The 22,428-nt window shown below is 43.8% G+C and overlaps 1 protein-coding gene across 5 annotated transcripts in view; it reads left to right on the top strand.

Moving 5' to 3' along the window:
* Positions 1–22,428, top strand: part of FOXO3 (forkhead box O3) — a 119,667-nt gene that overhangs the window by 71,675 nt on the left and 25,564 nt on the right. The window contains exon 3 of one of the 5 annotated variants that reach the window (XM_036871462.1): positions 19,005–19,060. The exons of the other annotated variants lie outside the window; for them this stretch is intronic. Coding sequence (XP_036727357.1) covers positions 19,005–19,052 — 48 coding nt within the window. The 3' untranslated portion in view covers positions 19,053–19,060. Of the gene's footprint in view, positions 1–19,004; positions 19,061–22,428 lie in introns of those variants that run through there. 5 annotated transcript variants of the gene reach the window in all.

The raw sequence follows: 22,428 nt of genomic DNA, 5'->3' as shown, positions 1-22,428 counted from the left end.
TTATTAAAGTTGAGCAGTGGGTACATGAGGTTTGTTATATTCTGTGTAGCTTTTTTTTCCTGTTGAAAATATATCACAATAAAAAGAATAATAACGCTATGATTCTATGTCAAGAAGTGTTCTTAGACATGTCAGGAACCAAGCTTCGGGGCTGAGCGGCTCTTTCCTTTCTATTAGAGACACACAGCCTGACACAGCATTTCACGTTGTGGCGGACATGGCCCCTCATATGGCTGCACAGGGAAGAAGACCTCATGAGTCAGGAGAGATGGAGGTAGGGGATCAGAGTGAAAGGCGGTTAGCTATGGCACTGTTTTCTGGAACATGCTGACTTGTTGCCTTCATCAGAAAGTTTGGGCCAAGTCACGGGGGATGAGTTAGTTACAATGACTTGAGTGTTTAGAAGCAACAAAGGAAAGGGAGATTTTTTTAAAAAGCATATCTTTTGTGTATAATTTAATAAGTGGTTCCCTTGATAAGACTTCTCAGTAAAAAAGAAAGCTGGTTCTAGTACTGATTGGTTGTCTGAGTGGTAATCTTGTCAGCCTTTCCACACAAGGCAGGATTAAGCTGTGTCACTCCCTTGGCCTGGCAGGCAAGCCCTCAGTTTGGAGAGTGAGAAGATCGATTGTTCTGAGGCCTGGGTTCATGGCCTACTTCCAAAATGTGACCTGCACCTCCGTGCCTCCCCACCTGCTTCTGGGAAGGAAGACTCGGAGATGGGAGTGATCCCTGTGCCAGGTCTCATTCTGTGTGTGACTTAATGTATTTGTAGATGTTGGGGGTAGTGAGTGGGCAGTGTACACACGTAAAATGTTAACTTGGTCTCGAGGGGAATACAGATGTAAGATGTTCATTGCTGTGGTATTTTTGTTCACTAAACCTGTGAATAGGAGATCACTTGTTTCCTATGCTCAAGAGAGGAAAGGATAAACCCAACATGCCATACAGGTTAAACTTTCTGCTAATAGAGCAAACGCTGTGTTGAGCCTGCGTGGAGGTGGGGAAGGGGTGCGTAGTCAGGGGACCAAGCATCTCAGAGACCCTGCTTTGAGCCCCGTGGGCTGGTATCCTGGAGTCTGAGGAAGGAGGTGACTAGAAGACCAGAGCAGCCCTTCACCACACGTCTTGGGGAATAGCCTCCTCTAAATAGAGATGGAGGTCTCTAGTGTGTGTTCTGGAAGTTTGTGAGGATGAACATTGATGTGAAGGGACCTCCCTTTGGTGTATTCCTGGTGAGAAAGCGCAGGAAGCAAAGACCACCGGACTAGCAGCCCCCGATGAGATCTGTGTTCCCAGAGAGGACTCACTTCATGTGCTGTACCCGTGCAGGCTTATTTGCATTCCCTGGAAGAATTTGAGAGGTTATGAGACCCAGGTGACATGGGCAGCTCTGCAACTTCCTCCCAGTCGGACCCATCGACCTGCCTCTGTTTAAATCCCAGCTGTTCCGAACGAACAGCCCTGTGAATGGATCTGAAGATCTGATGAGCAGGAATGGATGGGGGAGAGGGGTAGACTTCTGCAGAGTGAGGGGGTTCCTTAGTGCTGGGCAGGGTTCTGCTACACTGCCTTTGTCCTTTATTTTAGTTTCCAACTTTGTTGTCCTTTTAATAAAGTTTTCCTCAAAGCTGGCAAAAAATAAAATAAAATAAATTGCAGTATTAAAAGAACATACATATAATTGAGAGGTTATTTTGTGTTACCTGTTTTTGTCTTCTGTAACTGTTTGGCCAGTAGTTTAGCACCACTTGGGAAAAAAATATATTTAAGTTTGATGAGTCCATGTGAGCATGCGAATCAGTAGCTTCTTGAGGTGCTGCTGGGTCCAGTGGCAACACCTAGAACACAGTTAGAAAGCCAGAAGCCGCCTAGAACGAGGCAGAGGGCTTTGTCTTAAGAGCCCTGCTCCTCTTGTACCTTGTTATGGATTTTAAAGTGTCTGAATCCAGCTGTTGGTTCTCTTCCAGAATAGTGGGGGCCATAGCAGAATGGTGTAATTCACCTCTGAGTGTTTTCAGGGATGTATAAAAGTGGTATTAGATGAGTTAAGCCTGTATGGGTTTACTATACATATCAGACTCCCGATAAAGTTGGAAATAGTTCATTTTCCTGGAGGTGCGGTTCTCTAAGGCTGCCTTTCCACCAAGACTTTCCTAGCGCCGCTCTTTCTCTTTTCCGCTGAGTTTTTCTGCCCACGTGAAAGTCGGCCGTGTGTCCCGTCCTCTAGTCCTGGTCTTTTCCGCCTCCTCTTCAGTAACTTTTTGGTCGTCCCCTCCTTAGCTAATATTATCTCTGTTAAAAAATACTTTTTCCTCACTTCAGTTGAATGATTATAATGTCCAAGTTTTCTGACATATTTCCAAAGGTAGGCACTTATCAAAAACATTCTGAAATTCTCGTGTGTTCATAAAAATTTAATTTGTTAAGCAAATATATGTCCAATGCCAAGTCAGTAAAACAGGACAGAAAATTATGTTTTCAAATTTGTAAAACAAATATACTTAGAAGAAAACAATGACAATGAAATATGTCGAACTGTCAGCAATGGTTATAAGTTAGCGTAGTTGGACTATGAGTAACCGACTTCCCCTGTTTTCTGCACGTTCAGGAGTCTCGTTATTTGTGTGCTTATATTTACCACCCCACCCCACCCCAGTCCATCTGGCATTTTCCCGTGTGTGGGACAGCAGAGTGTAAGAGCAGTCTTTTTCAAATGCAGTCCCAGGAGACCCCAGGGCTCCTCAGAGGGGCTGCAGGCCCGGAGCGAAGGTCGGGGTTGTGGGTAGGGCCTCCGGGTCTTCTAGCCCCTTCGATTTGCTCTGTGAATCAAGGTTTGCCTAAGGTTTCATTTGGGGAAAGGATTCTACTACTGAACATAAGGTTTGAAAACCACTGCCGTAGAGAAAAGAGCAAACCCTGGCATCAGAGCCAGGAACCCTGGGTGTGGGCCCTGGCCAGCTCTAACCAGCAGCGGGTGGCCCTGTGTGTCCCTTCAGTTCTCTTCACTCTGGTGTTCCCATCTCTGAGTTGAGGCGTTAGGGTGAGGTAGTGTCTGGAAGTCCCTTGCGGCTCTGACATCTCGGGACATTCCACGCAGGTGATGTAACAAAGGAAAAGGAAAAGAGAGCCATGATTCCCGGCCTCCTCCTGCTGCCCACACCTGGAGGACCAGAGACCCCTTTAGCAAGCCCCACGTTTGGGCGTTTGGGTTTTAGCTTGTGATTTGTTTTCCAGTCGGAGTGTGTGGCTAAGACGAGGGGCAAGAGGAGCCAACACAGTGATGTGTGTTGCTGTTTTTAGATCAGAGGTCTGGGCTCTTTAGAAAAAGTGGATGGCGATTACTCTCAGCTTAAAGTTATTCCAAATTGACAGTAGGAAAAAGGCCGGAAACATGCACCTTGTCCTGGCTGACTGGTCCGGGGTGTTCATTTTCAGAATTCCTTCCCGCTGCCGTGTCCATACTCTCTAGATGGTCTCAGATGGGTGTGAGGAAGCTGCACTCCCTCTGACATGTGGGCTATGACAGGAGACCTTTCACATTAATGGACCAAGAAGAAAGGTCACCTCAGGATCTGTCCTTTCTTGCTGGAGAGGCCTGGAGCCCTGGCACCAGTTTGCTCCTCTCACCTGAAGATAGGGTGTCCTCCTTCAGACCACCTCTCACAGCCACCTCAGGTGAGGCCCAGACCCTGCTTCCTTTCACATGCAAAGCATAATCTCTTCACCAGGAGCCCTCTGGGGAAGGAAGAAGGAACTCCATTGGTGGCTACGCTACTTATGCATTGGCTTTTTGACTTTCGGAAAAGCTTTCATCTCCGTGTACGTAAAGTATATGGTGTTGAGAATAAAATCTAAAGTTCAGCTTGTTGGTCAGAAGTGCATTGGACTGAAATGTGAGAAAGCCAGATGAGGCTGCCTTGTTTCTTACTGTACTGTGCTCAGAAAGCACTCCCTGGGACAGAAAACCCTGCTTAAGCGTGGGTGCAGCGACCCCCGGTGACAGCAATGACAGGGGCCCTTCAGAAAGGAGCAAGTGAACCTGGACCCTGTTTCACGCAGGTTTGGGTTTGCTCCCAGGTTAATTAACACTCCCTCCTATCCCTATCCCCTCCCCCAAAAAATCCAGCTACTGCAATTACCTAGGCACCCTTTTAAAAAATTTAATTTGAATAAATTAAGTATGGACTAACTCTCCCCGAAAAGTACAATGAATTTTAAGAGAACAAAACTTGGATCATCAATACATTGTGGTCTCCGTCCTATAGCATAGAATTTTACTGTAGATTTTACTTTCTAAATATTGCTCGAACACCACACAGCATTCATCAAACCATTGTCAGTCACTCTGAGGTACAGGAAGAGTAGAAAACTCACTTCTTGGCTCTCGGAGTTTACAGTCTACTCGAAGAGGCAGCAGCAAACAGAAAACCGTAGTTCAAAACTGCAAAGCACTGAGTATAAGATAGTTGTACTTTTAAATGTGGAGTATCTGTCCTTGCAGGCCCACAGCAGTGATCTGAATGGGGTAGAGCCAGCCTTGCTGCAGGCAGTGAATTTGAAGGAAGGATGGGTGTGAGGAGGAGGCGAGGTAGTGCTTCTGGAGAGATTTGTGGAAGGAAGCAAGCAGATTGCTTTCATTGGAGGAGGAAGGTAGAGATGAGGTTGTGTGTTAATAAAAAAAGGTTGAGGGTTTGAAACCATGTGCACAATGGCTGAAAAGCTTAGCTGCACCACAGTAGACATTATGGTCATCTTCGGCAAGAGAATTTTTCAGGTGCCGTAATTTGGGCAGCAGTACATATAGGCTGAACTGAAATGGGGATACCCCTTGCCCCCCAAGTTGGCCATGTGCTTCCCCATGTAGGCCTCTTCTTGTGTTAGATCACCAAGTGCTTTAACAGCAATACACTGTACTTTTATGAACCTTCAGCACATATTAAATAAATTCACAAAGATATGCTTCATCAGTAACAAAAAATGACAGAATTTCATGTGCATGTAGTTCCGTTTATCCTGATGTTTAATTTTTTTCTATCATTTTCAGCTGTGTGAACTTAGCATCCACTGTGTAGCCTGTTTAAGGTATTTAATCAATTTGAGTTTTTTGATCCTTCACAATTTCATATGTACAATTAGTAGATATGAAATTAGTTATTAATCATACAGCTCATGAATGCCTTCCAGACTTCCTTCCTACTTACTGCCTTGAATGATTTTACTCTTATGTGTTTGGTTTTTCTACAGAGTTGATGGATCCCATTCATTCATAAAAGTTCATCCAACAAATATCTATTTGGCCCTACTATGTGCTGAGCACTGTTCTAGGTATTGAGCTCCCAGTTGTTACTGATTAGAAACAAAACTCATTATTTCAGTGTGATAGGATTGTTTTAGCTAATGTTGGTTTCCTTATGATGCCTTTGAATTTAAGCTATTGATTTATTTTGAAATATTTCATCAATAGCAAAAAACAAACAGTCTCACTAATGCTATTAAAACATTCCTGAAAATGCTTTCAAAAGCAATCAATTTTGGTAAATTCGCCACATTGAATGTTGGTGGGTTGGTCTGCTTCTCCCACCTAAGGCCCTAAAGAACCAGAACCTCCACGAATCCACTAAGCAGTTTGGACACAACTGGGTTAGCTGATCTCTGAAGTCCCTTCCCATTCTAAAATTCCATCTTAACTTCTTTGTGCCATTTTTTCTCCTGTATTTAATAGGATAGGAATAACATTTAACTTACCAAGTAGACAGAGTTGTGGTGACTACTTGATATAGACGTAAGGTGTCATTCCCCCTAATCCATTTTCGGGTCTTTTCCTCCCTGTAGTGGCTTGATTGCCCCCATAGCGGCAGGATGGGACCTGAGGACCGGGGAGTGCAGAAGCAACCATGGAAACACGAGGATGTGGGGTGGAGGACATGCTCAGGCGTGCTGTGTGCGGTGGGTCTAGAGCTGTCCCCAGAAAGACAGAATAAGTAGTACCCTACAACCAAAATCCCTCATGTGCTTTGCTTGTAAAGGATAAACTTTTCATTATACCTTGAATACAGATGCCATTCCTTGTATTAAGACCCGTCTAGGGCTTCCCTGGTGACGCAGTGGATAAGAAATCCGCTGCCAATGCAGGGGACAAACGGGTTCGAGCCCTGGTCCGGGAAGATCCCCATGCCGTGGAGCAACTAAGCCCGTGCGCCACAACTACTGAGCCTGCACTCTAGAGAACCGGAGCCAAACTACTGAGCCCGCGGGCCTAAGCCCGTGCTCCACAACAAGAGAAGCCACCACAATGAGAAGCCCACACACTGCAACAAGAGTAGCCCCCGCCTCGCCTCAACTAGAGAAAGCCTGCGCGCAGCAACGAAGACCCACTGCAGCCAAAAATAAAGACCTGTCTATACAAGTGGGCCAACTGGAAGAGCATCCTGCATGCTTATGTTCTGCCTTCTGCATGGAATTTGGGAAGAAGCATGCAAGAGTATATGAAACTTGAAATAAAAAGCCTTAATAATTCAGACCTTGAGAGCAGTACCCAACTCAATAACGAATAATACAGGTCATTGAAGTTTTAAGAAATACGTTTTAAGAGGGCTTATTGACAAGAGGCCCTGCTTATTATAAATATAACATCAATTTGGGGAAAACGTCAGGATAGCGTGCAGGATGTTCACATTCATATAAACAAAAACTATAGAAAATAATGGCAAAATCTACAAAGGTTGTGTCTGGAGGGCCGATTATGAGATTTTTTTCTCTGCTTCACACTTTTCTGATCTTCTTAGTTTTTTAGAATAAGCATATATGACTTTGGTAATCAAAGAAAAGTTGAAGACAAAACTAAAAGGCTCAACAGCTTTTACCCAATTCAAGGCTAGCAATTAACAAAGATTTTGGAAAATTAGAATAATTTGCATATGGCAGGAGTTGCACTCTAAGTTACTTTAGTCCTTTCGCTGAGACTAGAATTTTAACTCTTAACTTGCCTTGTTTTAGACAGTTGCTGCAAGAGTCACAGGTAGGATTGTCTGATCCTGTCTGAGTAGCAGGAAGTCCAGTTACTGGTCCCACGGCTCATTGATCTCCAACTAATGCAACTTCAGTCTTCGTTATTGTTGCAGGCTGTTTTTAGTCCTTTGCATACAGGTGGAGCTCATTTGTAAGACTCCAGAACATAATGTATGTTTCACATGATCCAATAAGTGCATCTAAACTTCCTAACTAAAGAATTTCTACATGCTCTTCACTTCCTAATCTAGAGACTAACTCATACAATGTTAAATAGGCTTCCAGACTTTTGTTTCCCCACCCTTTGGTAATCTCTACGAAAACTTTACTGTAGGAGGAATTTTATTTCACCTCGGTTCTTGTGTAGTGCTATTCCACAGAGGATGACTTCATTTTTCTTTCATTCTTGTCATTTTACTGTGTAAACAACAAATAACTTCTTTATCCAGGGCCAGCTTGATGTTTTCAGACTTAGTCTACATTAAACTGTCTGAGGGCAGAAAGGACCAGGAAGGGGCAAGGGGACAGGAAGGCTTGGGGAGGCCACCCAAGGACCCTAACTTACTTAAATTACTGTTTTTGACCATTTAGGTCGCCTCAGAACTGGCACGCACCCTCCCAAGTACCTAAAAATGGTGCTAGGTGGAGGTAAAGGCGGTGGGAATGCCAGGTCCTGAAAACAAGATGAGCAGACCTCAGAAGAAATCCACGGCTGCTCTATTTTGCTTATGTCTGTATGTTTATTTTCCTGGTTATGGATTGAAAGGACCGCTCAACAGCAGTTGCAACAGTTTTCTCCTCGTTGCTCAACTCTCCTTTCTGGCTAAACTGTAGGGGAGAGAATACATCCAGTGTGCTCTGCTTTGCTTTGCCCCTGCCCAGCCTGTGGCGGTGGGGCCCGTTGATGAAAAGCGTGTGGTCCAGAGCTGAAGTGCTGAGTTATGGTGTGGAGCAGGGGCAGTAAGACCTGACTTCAGCATGGAGTCCAGCTCTGTTCGCCCCTCAGGGCGTCTCTAAGTGGAAATACTTTCCAGGGGTCTCACTGATGAATAGTGGAAAAGCAAGTGGGAGATTGCAAAGTGCTTTACTCTGGGATATACCCTTCCTTAGATAGTCATTATTTTCCCAAGGTGGAAGGATGGTCCTGTGGCCACTGTACCCAGTAGAGCCTGCCCAGCCATGTCCTCTGCTGGGAAAGGCCTGCATGAGACTCAAGGGCCAGGACAGTGCCAGCCCCTGCCCACAGGCCCTGGGTCTTGTTCCCTCTCACCCCTTTGATGCATAGTGTTTGGGCTCGAGCCAGACCCCTTGAGACCTGATCTTGGACCCTCCATGCACAGCATGCAGTCTTGAGCACATTTCCTCAGGCTTCAGTTTTCTCATTTGCAAAATGGGGGATAATATGACCGCCATTGTTAGAACAGTGCTTAGTACGTAATGAGCACTCAATAAATGTTACCTCTTTAATTATGTTATGACTTATGATTGTGATTTATTATCTATTATCCCTTGCTGGCATCTTCCCTAGCTTCTTCCCCTAGCACTCCCAATACTGCTGTTACCAAGGCCACCAGGGATACCTCTTTCTTGCCAATGCTCATGGACAGTCTTCACCTCCTCCTCTTTCTGCACCTTTCAGCGGTGCCTGCTGTCTCCTTCTGGGAGATTCTCACAGTCATGACCACCACACTCCCTCCTGTCTGGTGGCTCCTGTTCATTTGGGTCCTCATTCTCTACCTGACCTCATGTTGCATGACTTCAAGGAGAACATCTCAGATTCTTTCTTCCTTTTTCTCTCTAGGTAAACGCATCCACCCTGATGACTTTTCACTGCTTGGTTGCGCATCCTCCATTCATAGGTCTTTCTTGACTTTTCAGTCTAAATCTTAGGTCCATCCAACCCACCCCATTATTTTCTCTCATGGTACCCTGTTGCTTTTCTTCAGAACACTTTTCACAATTTGTAATTATGTATGTATTTGTTTTAATTACTGTCTATCCCTTGTCTCCCCCTCACCCCACAAAATTGTAAAATCCATGAATGAGACCAGGGACTGTCTTGTTTACCTGGTACATGAAAGGACCTCGGTAAATACCTGTTTGAATGACTGTGTGTTATGTGAGGCCCCTCTATTTCTTCCTCCACTGCTCCAGCCCTGACAATTCAGATGAGGCTGGTGGGAGAGGCTGCCCCTTTGTTGTTATTCCTTCCACCCCCTGCCACCCTAGATCCACCCTCTGTGTCAGGGGGAGTCTTAAGGGGTTGTGCCATTTCCCTTTTACCTCTAGCCACGGTCATCTTCAAGTGACAGCATCCTCAAAGTTAACGATCAGAAGACTAACATCAGCACCAGCGGCTAGTCCTGGGGAAGCCATCAGGATGGAACGTCCTGGGGGGGTTGCTCAAATCCCTAAGCAAAAGGAAATTGGGACTTGATGTAGGACATTTATACCAAAGGACAAAATGTTAGTAAACTAAAATCACTTTCCAAAACAGCTGTTAGTCCATTAAACATTTATTGTGATTTGGAGGGGTTTTCTTCCCTTTAAAATCAGGGTGGTTGCAGTTTAATGACAAAGAGTGCCCAGCCCTGTGCTAGGAGTTTCAAGGGAGACACCAGAGAAGTTGGTGGTCCTGGCCCAATGGCCTTGCCCTCTAGTAGGATATTGATGCCACAAACCGCCTTTCCAGAGCCAAGACTTGATGAGTTTGTTCATGAAGTGCCAGGAATGAACTCAGTAGCATATCACGAAGAGGTTAAAAGATGTTGAAAGGGACAGTTTAAACTCTGAAATAACCCTTTACATCCCACACAGGCTTGGAGAGTAACTATGTAGTATTTATTAGTGAAATGTATGTAAGATGTCAATTACTAAGTAAGCTCCTTTCCTCTGAGTAAATCACCCATCTTTTCTTCTCCTGGGGATGGCTCCCTTTTCACCAACAGTCAAAGACTACCACCCGTAGTGCATACCTAACTGGGAATATTCAAGACTCTTTCCCCAGCATGTTTTTTCTTACATATTGGTGAAATTAGGCAGCATAATTAAACATTTGTAATGCTTCCCTGTTTATTAGGCCTTCATAGATGCAATTTTTAATATCCAGCCTTTAGACATGAAAAATTGAGACAGTCATGTGGTATCTTAATGCAATAAAGTTTCTATTCTTGTGTAGCATTCATTATTCAGAATATTGGAATAGCTTTGTGATAGATTTCTTCATTTACTCATTCCCTGATTTTTGAAAATTCATTTTAGGGATAACTGACCACAATTTGGTTCAGTGGGAATAGAGAGTTGTTGTTGTTTTTTTAATACTCGTACTGGATGTTATCCCACACTGTCCAGATATGAGACTGTTGGTATTTTATTAGATAGCATTTTTACTTTTTGGATTTAATGCTCTGGGCTTAAGTGGAGATTGGTGTATCACTATGTCTGCCTTACTTTCCACTCATTTCATGTTGCTCCAAAGTCAGGAGAGCAAGCCTTTGTCCAAGTTAGAACATTTTGGCATGTTGTAGATATTCTTTGCTTACTGGCTGTTGATGTTATTTCTGATAGGTTTGTAAAAATCATTGCTAAGGTGTGGCCCTGCATAATTCCCATGATTGGTAGAAATAGCTTTATATATTACTGTAAAATTAATTCCTAGAAGCTGAGACCATATGTCTCTCTGAGCCATAATTCCCACAATTCATTTTTATGTCTTGAAGCTGCAAAAGTGCTCTTTCTCTTGAAATACAGGTGTATCCAAAACAAGAAGTGCTCAGAGCCTGACCATAATACAGCCTCCTCACTTGCAATGTGCTGAGCTCCTCTCCTTAGTGGCCTCCGTATCAGAACTTCTAAAACTTTAGAAGAGGCCGTGAGGTTCACTGTTTGCTCTGCCAGCCTTGTACCACTGAAGGCTGACAGTGTCCAGCATGTACACAATCATTCATTGAAAAGCACTTTCAAAGTGCGTGATGACACGTACATCAAGGTGGATGGGAGACAGGCACAGAATGGCCTTTCTTGCTGGGTGTTTCTATTGCATGTTTACCTGATGTGATTAGAAACCTCTCATTACCATTATTAATAATTGTAATTTTGTAATCAACTATTTTTTGTTATCTAATATATGCAGAAGTGGAGAGAGAGAGAGAGTGTGTGTGTGTAGAAGGATGTATCAGTAAGATTAATTCTTTTTTTTTTTTTTTTTAAAGTAACATTGCTCTTTTTTTTTTTTTTTAATTTTTATTTATTTATTTATTTTTAATTTATGGCTATGTTGGGTCTTCGTTTCTGTGCGAGGGCTTCCACTAGCTGTGGCAAGGGGGGGCCACTCCTCATCGCTGTGCGCGGGCCTTTCACTATCGCGGCCTCTCTTGCTGCGGAGCACAGGCTCCAGACACGCAGGCTCAGTAATTGTGGCTCACGGGCCCAGCCGCTCCGCGGCATGTGGGATCCTCCCAGACCAGGGCTCGAACCCATGTTCCCTGCATTAGCAGGCAGATTCCCAACCACTGCGCCACCAGGGAAGCCCAAGATTAATTCTTAAAAATAGAGTTTCTGGGTCTATCAGTTAGGATTAGGTTTGGCTATGTATAACAGGAAACCCAAAATTAATAGTGAACTATTTTCATGTAAAAGAAGTCTAGGGGTGATATGGTCACTCTAAGAACTGATTGACCATCAGTCTCCTCTTATATCCTGTCCCACCTTAGCAGGTGGTTTTCAACCTCAAGGTTCCCCCTATGGTCGGTCCATCTAGATGTAGGCCAACAGGAAGAAGAAAAGCAGAACAAAAATGTCTCTCATCTGAGTCAGCTGCTTTTAATCTTGCTGAAAGTTCCACGGAACTCCCACTTCCATATCGTCACCCAGAACTAAGTCACATGGCCACATCTAACTTCAAGAAAGGCTGGAGGATTTCGTCTCTTTTTTTTCTGGGCGGCCATGTGCTTAGATAAAAATCAGTGTGCTGTGGTAAGGAAGAAGAGGAGAATGGAGTGGTCTGTTCTACTAAGTCAAAGGTTATTTACATTTTTAATATCAATAGATACTGATTTTTTAAGTTTGTACCCACTTAATACTTTTGCCAATCAGTCAAAAGGTTTATTTTCCCAGTTACCAAAAAAAAAAAAATCCATGAATCTTAATTAAAAACAAAATGTTCTCTCCTACTGTATTTGAATTGTGCAGTTCACTTGAAGCATGAGTATGATTTCTAATAAAATGAATAATATCCACGTTTTGAATTTCTAAGTGCTTCTGAAGTTTACGGCAGATGTCTTAACTTTATTTAAATCTGATACTTTATTTACTGTGATTTTCAATGCTAAAGGTAGATTTCCTTGGAGATGGAGAACCTGGGAAAAGAGTGTCTACCTCTGTAATGCTGGACTTCCTGGATTGTTTTACAGATGCTAACCTTACTCAGCATGGTTTACTTCAAAAGAGAAAATAAAGGGGGAATTCATTTATCCTTTCAAGAAGATGTATTGACAGTCTTGACAGTCTTCCATGTGTCAGGATAGAAAAAGGGACGTAGTTGTGCTTTCTTTTGCTATTTAACGCTTCCCAGTTTTTCTTCTATTAAAAACTTATGTACCTTCTTCATATTTTTATGCACCTTTTCCCCCCAAGAAATATTTTAATAATTATCACCAAACATAGTGCCACATAAGAGAGAGCTGTCAGGAGGAAGGACAGAAAAGCTATAGGACTTTTTAAATGTCCAAGTGGTATCTAAATCTTAAACCATCATTTTTTTTTATATTTTTAGACCTCCTATATGGATTTAGAGAGACAAAATAAAACCTATTTCCTATGGTAAGAATACCTTACTGTAGCTTAAATTGGTGTTTTTAAAATGGTGGGATTTGCCATATTCTTTTGGCAGCTACTCTAGACTGAAAAGCACTAAAAATTGACTACTTGCAAGTTGTTGCTAGTAGTTCCTTATTTATGTAGCCCTTGCCGGAGCCCAGGTTGGGGTCCTGGTATAATGTTAGTATCTGGAGTGTCTGTGTGGGAACCTGCTGCCCCAGTGGAGTGAGTTGACTCTAATTTACTCCTGGATGTCGCATTCTTTCCACATAGGTGCACAGATAGCATCAGAGCAAATTAACATAATTTTCTGATTGATGTAAAGAGAACCAAAGAAAGCTTGTTATGTTTGGTAGCCAAACTACTACACAGTGTGAGCAGAGTAGAACTGCTGGCCCACTTTATAGCGCTCTAATTGATAAGTATTTCTCAAAGGGCACATTATTTGGCCGGGTGGCAACAATCCCGGCACGTGTAGGTGCACGTGAACACTACAGAAAATATACGCCTCCTTTTGCCAAGAATGGAAGTAGGTTATCCAGGAGGAAAGGGAAGGGAAAAGAAAATACCAATTTCGTATGTACCAGAACATGTCTGGCTTAAATCAGTAGTTGAAAACTGTAGAGCATGAAATCTTGTAAGGTTTTTATATTTCATAGTAGAGGCTCCTGGTTCATAGTTAATAAGCTAGAAAACTAACTCTTTTGAAAACTTGGAGTGTATAAATGTGTGTGTGCGTGTGTTTGCTCTTGGTTCATGGGAACTGCCTAGCCCGTCTTCCTTTCCACAGGTCTGAAGCTGCTAAATACTGTCTGAAGAATGAAGAAAATGTATGTGGGAGAGCTAGCACGGAAGGAGGAGGGAACCCTGGGCTTCTGCCTGTGTGACAGGTGGCAACAGCAGTCACTGGGGCAAGGAGAAAGTCCTTGAAAGCATTTCCATCAGGATTAGATTTGGGGCAGCCCATAGGCAAGTCAAGGGGATGAGGGAGAAATTCTTCCCTCTGAGAATGGCCCAGGGCTCCCTGATGGAGATCGGGCCCCTGCAGAAACTCAGCAAACGTTCCCTGGAGGACATAAATGTGGTTTGCTCTTGTGTTTGGTAGAGGAGGAAGGCAGAAGCGACAAAACCCAAACCTGCGGCTCGCTCAGCTCTGCTCTTAAAAGCAAACCGCAGCGTTGAGCAACCACTGAAAAAGATGGTGACGGATGCAGACAAAACACTGTAGAGTGACTGTATCAGGAGCTTCTCCTTTCCCCCTGCCCCTCTCCCTGTATTAGTGGTTTGCTTTCATAAAGCCTACGGGTCCTCAGCAGAGCCAGGTCAGGACATTCAAACTGATGGAGCCATGTGCCTCTGCCTCTAACTTGTGACCTCATTTTCCTCCATCCCATTATCTTGTGTTCTTTCTTATTCACGTAGGGGTAGAGAAGAAGGTTAGCTAGAGATGAATCGCCCAGTTTTATCTGGTGCAGTTAAGGACGTGTCAGCAGTTCATAAACTAAAGCAGCAGTCTGTCAAGAACTGGAAGGATCTGAGATTTGACCCTACTGGCCATGAGACTCTTGGGTCAGAGGCAAAGGAATTTATTACTCACGGGTGACCCAGCAAGCAGCATGAGCAGCAGCATATTTTCCATCAGGTCCATCCTTGCTCCCGAGCGTCCCATGGGAGTGAGTGACACAGATGAGCCTAGGTTGATGCCTGCACACGCAGTGGGTTCTGTTAATGGGAGAGGAACCCTGAGTTTGGGGGTCCTAAGTCTCTTGTAATGAGCAGTCAGCATATCTCCCCTTTGCTCTGGAGGGTGATGTTGTCTGTCGCTCTTTCAAGGCTGTTTCCTATGCAAATATAGACATCCTTGAAAGACAATCCAGCACTAAAGGCCATTAGTACTTTGCTTGCTAGATGTGCAGGTACATCAGAGACCCGTGTAGAATCGTCTCCCAACTTGAATTTGTTAACCTTATAAGAAGCTTAATGTGATTTCCTGTTCTATCCACAAATTAACCTCAGGACTTGGCTATCTTTTTCACTTGGGGAGACTGCTGAGGTCATGGCTGTTTGAAAGAACCTAATGAACTTGTTCCTGGAGAAACAGGTATATTGGGTGATACTATTCCACGTAATGCCGCAGAGAGTCTGAAGTGTGTTACTTGAAGCTACCTTTGAACCTAAAAATGGCTCAGCAACATCTGTTCTTGGGTGTTTTTCCTCCCTTGTCTTGATGTGAGGGGATTAGTTTCAGTGGGCCCCGTACGTACGATGATTTGTTAAGTCTTAGGGAAAGACCTAGGACCTGGTTGTGCTATGAGCTCACACACATTTCTTACTAGCAAATGAACAACCTAAGGGGGAAGAGTTAGAAACTTCAGGAAGTCCAGATGACGAGCCCCAGGAAGTTGGGGGAGAGAATCTGAGGGCTAAACCTGCCAAGTCAGACTCCGCCAGGGAGGCGGCGGTTGTAGAGCCCAGGGGTCCTGATCCTCAGAAGTGGCTTTGGAATCACTGACGGCGAGTGTGGGGGAACCAGGAGCCCTGGAGCACTCTGACACCTGCTGGGTGAGGCGTGGGCTCACCCCCGACTCTCCACCACACACTTAGAGTCGCTTATGTCTTACAGACTCTTAGTCTCTTGTGTGACTGTCCTTGCCAATGAATATTATCCAGCCTGCCCTTTGGGTGATAGATTAATATCACCACTGACGGTAGTGCTTCCAGTTTCTTAAGTGCTTTCAAGCTTACCTAGCAGTGTACATGAAGAAGATTATATAGCCTGGTACATATTAGTATTAAAATACTGCATTCTTGTCATGGTTTTTAGAAACATTGAGATTTATCCCATGCATATTCAACCCACTTGGAATAGTGCTAATATTAACTTGCACATTTGAGAACATCCCAGATTATAAATTGAAATGTATCCTAGATTATAAATTAAAATACAAATGGCTCAATCAATGTTTACTTCAGAAAAATGGAATGAATTCCTGGCTCTTTGGTGAGTGGAAATGTCCTCTTCTTTCTTTATCTGATCATTTCATGTGGAATTTCAAGCTGGCTGGTGCTCATCTGTGCATGTGTTTGGCACCCAGGAGTGTCCTGGAATAAATGGTTGATTCACTCAGCATTTAGTAACATCATTATATTGGTCATCAGTCACTTTTGCATCATGTGGTTTTAAACAAGAAGAAATCTTGCAAAACCAGTACAGTGAAATGCTGCACATGCAGGTGAGGTTTTCAGGTAGAGGGAGCAGTTCCTTAGGAGACTCCTTGTTAACTGAATTTCACTGGGGTGTGGAGCGGAAAGAGGGTACTGTAGGCCGGAGTCATTTTGCAGAATTGACTGTTGTACTCTTTATTCCCGTAAAGAAAAAGTCCATCAGTGGTGTGTTTGCAGTAGCCAACATGAGATACTCTGTTATGTGGCATTTATTTTCTTTTTCTGCTTATTTCACCAGTAACACCTTGATTTTTGATGACTATTAGAATAATTAACACTGACACTTGGAAGGTAGCCTGCTTCCAGATGCATATACACGTGTCTCTTTTGTAAACACTAGCCCCTACTTTTTCCTGCCCTAGCTGAAAAATATGCCTCCACCCCTACCAGTCTTTCCAGGGTGTGGGCCCATGTGTAACTGTGTGACTGTGCCCACACACTGGCATATATTTCAGAGCTACCAAAAAGAGATTCGTTGCTCTTGAAATAACAAGACAAAAAAACCATTTTTTCTGAACCATAACATCTGAAGAGCTGGAAACAGTCAATGTTTGTATGTGTGACGCTAAAGCCAGTGAATTCCATGTGAAGGGAGGGATTGTAAACTAAGAACAGAAAGGCAGTTTTCCTGGATTTCAGATGTCAAACTCTCAAGCTGTTGAACTCACCCACTCAGCACTTCCACATCCACCCTTTCAATGTGCTTGCATTTTCAATGATTTCTGTTTCTGCAGGATTTGATGCCAGAAGACAAATAATAAAATAGCATGCATATGAAGCCTTAAAGCAGTTTTCTACCAGAGTTTTTGACTGAGGCTAAACAGAAGTAACCTGATTGTGCTGTCAGTTGGCAGGCAAAAGGCATCGTATTTTAAAATTCACATAGTTTGAAAGCAAGCTAATCTTTTCTGGCTCAATAATAAACTAATTACATGTTTTAAATAGTATAGAGCTGAGTCCCTGTTTCACATTAAGCCTTGAAATAGCAAGGTCCAGGGCAAAGCAGACATTTGCCTGATGTCTCTGGCTTCAGGACCTGTAGCAGGGTGCCAGCTATTGGGGGCTTGAATAGGCCTGCCAGGGACAACCAGGTAAACTGGCTTGATTCAGTTATGGGGTGATGGTCCCTGAGCACAGAGGCCACCAGATGTGCCTCTGAGGAAGGCCTGGACACTCAAAAGTTTAGGGCAGTGATCTTGTTTGGTCGTTCCGTAATATAGTGATCCCAGGTCAAGGTAGGACATGTCCATAGTGTCCCTTTTGGGGAGTGTCTGAGAAAAAAAGGCTCATTTCTAAAACTGATCCAGTTCCAACAAGGCTTGTTTCATAGCTAGCGCTTTTTCCACCTTCCCCGCGCCCACCCCGCCCTGGCCTTTCATAGTCCTAGGGACCACGTACGGAAACTTAGAGCTGGGAACACTTAATTCAATGGCTGGTTTGTGTAGTCTTGAAAGCTTCATGTTCCTTGGTCACTTGTGAATGGTGCCTCTCTCCTTGGGCATTTCAATGACTTTAGAGGGACACACAGTGCAGTGGTGAGAGCTTTGCTGTAGGAGTTAGCCTTGGGCTTGATTTCTGGCACCACCATCTATAGACAGTCACTGTTTTGCCCCTCAGTTTCCTCCTGACAGGCTTGCCATGAAAGTAAAATGAGATTAGATTTGTCAAGCACAGAGTTTTGGCCCTGGTCGGCACCAAACACAGTAAGTTCCTTCAGATTGCAGTTGAAGTAGACTCTATTTTGGATTTCTCTTGTTGCCCCTGTGCCTGCTTGGAGGAAACTTAGAACCAGATGTGTTATCTGTGGTTTCAAGGTTGCCTCTGAGCGCTCTGGGCCCACCACATTACCAAGTAATGGGGGCTCCATAACATCCTGAGACAGGTGGAGAGTCATCTCTACACCCTGGACAGACCTGAGACCATTCTGTCGAGCCCTTGCTCCCCCGAGTAGCCCACTTACCATCCTTCTGCCCATCTGTATAATATTATTACAGAGAACCTTAAGCCTACTTACTAGACTGTATCATCTTGGTTTTGGAAATTCAGTTGTATAATTGAAGTTAAAACCTAAGGCTGAGACTTGTCAACTTTAGAACAACCTAGATGCTATTTCACATTTTACAATGGAAGCTTACTTCCATCTTTTCATGTTGAGGATCATTCATTGGTGTCATGTTTTATAACATTTCATTTTAAAGTATACTTCAGGCCTATTTTGTGGCTGCTGCCCCCTTCCATTAATTCATTGATTAGAGAAATATTTTTGAGCATCTACTATGTGCCAGCCCCATGCTAGGTGGTAAAGCTATAATAAGACATGGCGTCTGGTTGTAAAGAGTTCAGTATGTGTTAGAGGAGACAGACTTCTATTCCTCAAGTTGTAAAGCAAGGCAGACAAGTTGGATGGATGGATGGATGGATGGATGGATGGGTGGGTGGGTGGATGGTAGATCTTACCATCCTCTGTGCTCCCTGCACTTCACCACTTCAGTTGTCACGGTAATCCAGACACTGGGACTAATGGTGTTTCTGGGTGGTATTACTATAACATGTCAAGGCCAGGAGATCTGAGTTGTCTCAGCTTGGCTGTCACCTCCTAGCTGATTGAATTCAGGTATACCTTGTATCTCTTTGGTCTTCAGTTTCTTTCACTGTAAAGTTAAGGCTGCTTGTTACTAGATGGGTTTCACAGCCCTCTCCATTTTCCACAGTATTAACTTTTTGCTGAACTTCCTGCCCTGATGATCACTTACATAATGCCATGAAAGTGATTAGACTCTAATGTATTCCTGAATTCTGGATGTGTATTCCCAATGCCCTTTTATTCTCTCCATTTCCACCCACAATACAGTTTCAAACTGGAAAAACTTGCAGCTTTATTTTTTTTTAATCTAAGTGAAAAGTATGTTAATAATAAAAGTATTTCTGTTCCACTTTGTTCTACTTTGCAGAGTCAGTTTCAAGAAGGTGCTGAAACTTCATGGGTTTTAACCCTTTGACACATCCATTTTGTGTGGCTAGTCCTGCATGGTCTTAAAGGGGAATTTAAGGTGTGTGTTTGCCGAGCTCCTTGGGGGAAGGGGAAAAGATTCAATCACATCAGGATTCAAGCCTGGAGCAAGAGGGCAGGGGTGGCCAAATGCTGCAGCTTTGACTTGCTTTCTGGAGACTGTCCCTCTGTTGACTGCATGCCCTTAGTTGCTGCTTCCTCAGGTGGTGGGGAGGAGGACACGGGTCTGGAAGCAGGGGGTTCGTGGGGTGGGGAGGGTGCTGCAGGGAGTGGGTGTGGGCAGAGGGCGCAGGGCTGCCAGGGTTCTCTGTGTGCCGGAAGTGCAGGTTTGGCTGGGAGGAATGGAATGTTCCCTCTTGCCCTCCAAGAGCAGAAACAGCTGTGGAAGGGCTTGAAGAGATCGCTAAATGAAAAAAATTAAAAAGTTAATATGAAAATAAAACCCACCCTGGAAAACCCAACAAAACTGTCTGTAATAGTGTGGTAGCTCTTTAAGAGAACTTTCTTCCCATCTAGGATTTCTTTTTCAACTGGGGACAGAACAAATTGTCTGCCTAGCCCTTCCTCCCCTAAGAAAGCTTCATGTATCTTGGCTTGGGTAGGAATGGGTTCATTTTGTTGATCACCAGGTTATTATTATTTTATTCCTCCAAATGAGGGGCCAGAACCTGCTGCTTACTGCATGAAAACGTGAAACAAATGGGAGTTTTCCAAGGAGACCTCTGCGGGTAGAGGATTATTGTCAGCAAATTTAACAGAAATCTTGTTTCTAGCTGGAAATGTAATCCTTCAGCCAAATTCCCGACATTATTTATTTTAGAACGTCGTATTTTTAAATAAGTCCCTTAATGGTTTGAACTTTTAGTGTTTTAGACAAAAGTAAGACTGGAGCTAGCCTGGACCTTGTCTTACACATTAGGGTTGATTGTGCAATCCTGTATGTGAATGTTTAAGTTTTCTTCTCTGTCTGAAGACAGAGAAGCTGGGATTCCATATAGTCAGAAAGAGTAACTCACAAGTCTGTTTTATGCTATCGTACTTTGCATACTTGCTTTTGAACAAGTTAGCCCCAGAGTAGATAAAGTGTAGTAGAAGAGGATAAGACAGCTAAATGTCTAATGTCTAATAAGAAGGACCAGCCCTCACACTTCTCCCTCAGATGGTGGCACTACCTGGCCCTTTGCAGTATTCCCTCCCCCTACCCCACCCAGGGTCTTTGCAGTGAGTGCGGTGATGTAGTGTTTTGTACAGTCGAGGAAGGAGAAACTGTGTGATTGTTACTGAGGCGATCTGCATATGTACTTTGCTTCTCAGGGAAGTTCATTAAGTAATACTTTGCTGTATTAACAATGGAAGCTAATAAGTACCTCAGGATTGGGTTATGGCTTTTTCAGTGGTTATTTTTGTGCAGTCTATCTTTCTGGCATTTTGTTTGAAGGACAGTCTTTTATAAAGGAGATTATGTGAGGTTTCATGCTAATTTGGGGAAGATTCTGAAAATTACAGGGATCAATTATGGTCCCAGCCCATTCCTTCTTCAGCCTATATCATCAGTTCCTACTTTTGGAAAGTCCACTTACCCTCTTTTCTGTCCACGTCTATCCATGCTGGGTAGAGAAGTGGCACAGGGCAGAATGGGTGACCATCTACAAGGCAATGCAAGGTCAAGGACCCTTCCCCTTGCCTTTTTTTTTAAAGAAAAAAGATATCTGGACCCCCGTTATTTGATAAATTACTCTAACTCTCCATTTTACTCTGTACATATAAACACAACTTTAATCTGTGAGCCCGATTCTCATCCTTGTCTTCTGAATGGTGGAAACTTGGACTTAAAGAACATCTGCTGTGCACCAGACCTGGGAAGACTGGGAATCATTATCTTAGAGTCTCAGCCGGTAGAAAAGTAAGGGGGAAATTCCAGTGATTCTCAGCTCTAATTGCACATTAGAATAATCTGGGGAGCTTTAAAGATGTACCTTCCCAGGCCTTACCCACACCAGTCTCTATGAGTGAGTACTTAAAGTCTCCCCAGGTGATTCGAAGAGGCAGCCAGGACGGAAGACTGATGCGTAAGAGAAATCAGGGCATCATCCAGAGAACTGCCTTTGAAAGAGCCTGTCATTATAAATCAGAGGCATCTTCCCAGGCCCTCTGCTGAAGCTGTGTGTTTGTGTTGTTCTGCTATGGCACACAGTCCCCTGGGTCTCCCCAGGACTCACGGTTTCCATTGGGCTTTTCACGTGACCTTTATCATCTCCTGTTCATCAGTTGCATATATTAGGATTCAGGCCTTTGGCGGCCTCATTTTGAACTGTCGGTGCCAACAAGTCAAAGCAAGGAGACCTACTTGAAATGCTGGTCCTGTGTGCAAGGTAGATGAGTACTGGATTTAAAAGCAGTGCCTTATAGATCGTCCCCACTGAAATCCCTCGTGAGGACCAGGGCAATGCCTGCAATCTGCTTGGTGGGAAGCAATGGGTCTGGCTTGGGAGTTGACAACCATAATTCATTTTGAGACAGCAAAAAGAGAGAGAGAGAGGGAAAGGTAGAGGCCTTTCAGAGTTAAATTACACAACTCCCTTTTTTATTTTTAAAGTCAGTGGATTCCTTGTTGCCGTTGCTGAGAAAGATAAATTGATACCACATGTTGCTTCCAGACAAAACCCTCTCTGTGTTCCAGGGGAAGCACATGCAGCTGGTGTCTGGGTTAGTGGGCAGTCTTTACAAGGTAAACATGGGTTGGAAGGGGCTGGAGCGGACATAGGGTAGCAGTAGTTGGGAAATTACCAGCTACTCCTGAGTGGCACCGCACCTTTGAAATACTTTTAAGAGTTTGAAATCTTTTCCTGGAAGGAGCCGCCCTCTCACCTTCTGGCTTCAAGTATATGATGCACGGAAAACAGTAAGTGAACATTTGTGATGTCACTGCTTCCGTACGTGGGATCTGACAGTTGAGAGCCTCTTTTGTGCTTGGCACTCGATGAGTAATTTGCATGTGTACTTTCATTTAATCTTCCCAAAGATCCTAGAGTTAGACAGAGAGGGTGTTTTATCCCCGTTTTATGAAAGGGGCAACTGAGGTTAAGTCAGTTGCCCGGGGTCACGGGACACATGCCAGGGCCACGACTCCAGCTCCAACCTGGCTGACATTGAAGCGTGCCTCCCTCCACTGGCCACATTACATTGCATGTGTGAATTACCCACTTTGTAAATATTGGTGGAATACTTATTCATTTCAGGCAGCTTCTCTCCGACACCTAATCTAATCTAATCTGTTTGGGGTCCATCTGTCTTCACAACCAGTTGGCATAACTGTAGTGACTGTGCACTTCAGCATTAGGGATAAAGGTATCTTGCATTAGGAG

This window comes from Balaenoptera musculus, chromosome 12, assembly GCF_009873245.2.
Source record: "Balaenoptera musculus isolate JJ_BM4_2016_0621 chromosome 12, mBalMus1.pri.v3, whole genome shotgun sequence".
Taxonomy (NCBI): domain Eukaryota; kingdom Metazoa; phylum Chordata; class Mammalia; order Artiodactyla; family Balaenopteridae; genus Balaenoptera; species Balaenoptera musculus.
This window is presented reverse-complemented; position numbering and strand designations above follow the sequence as displayed.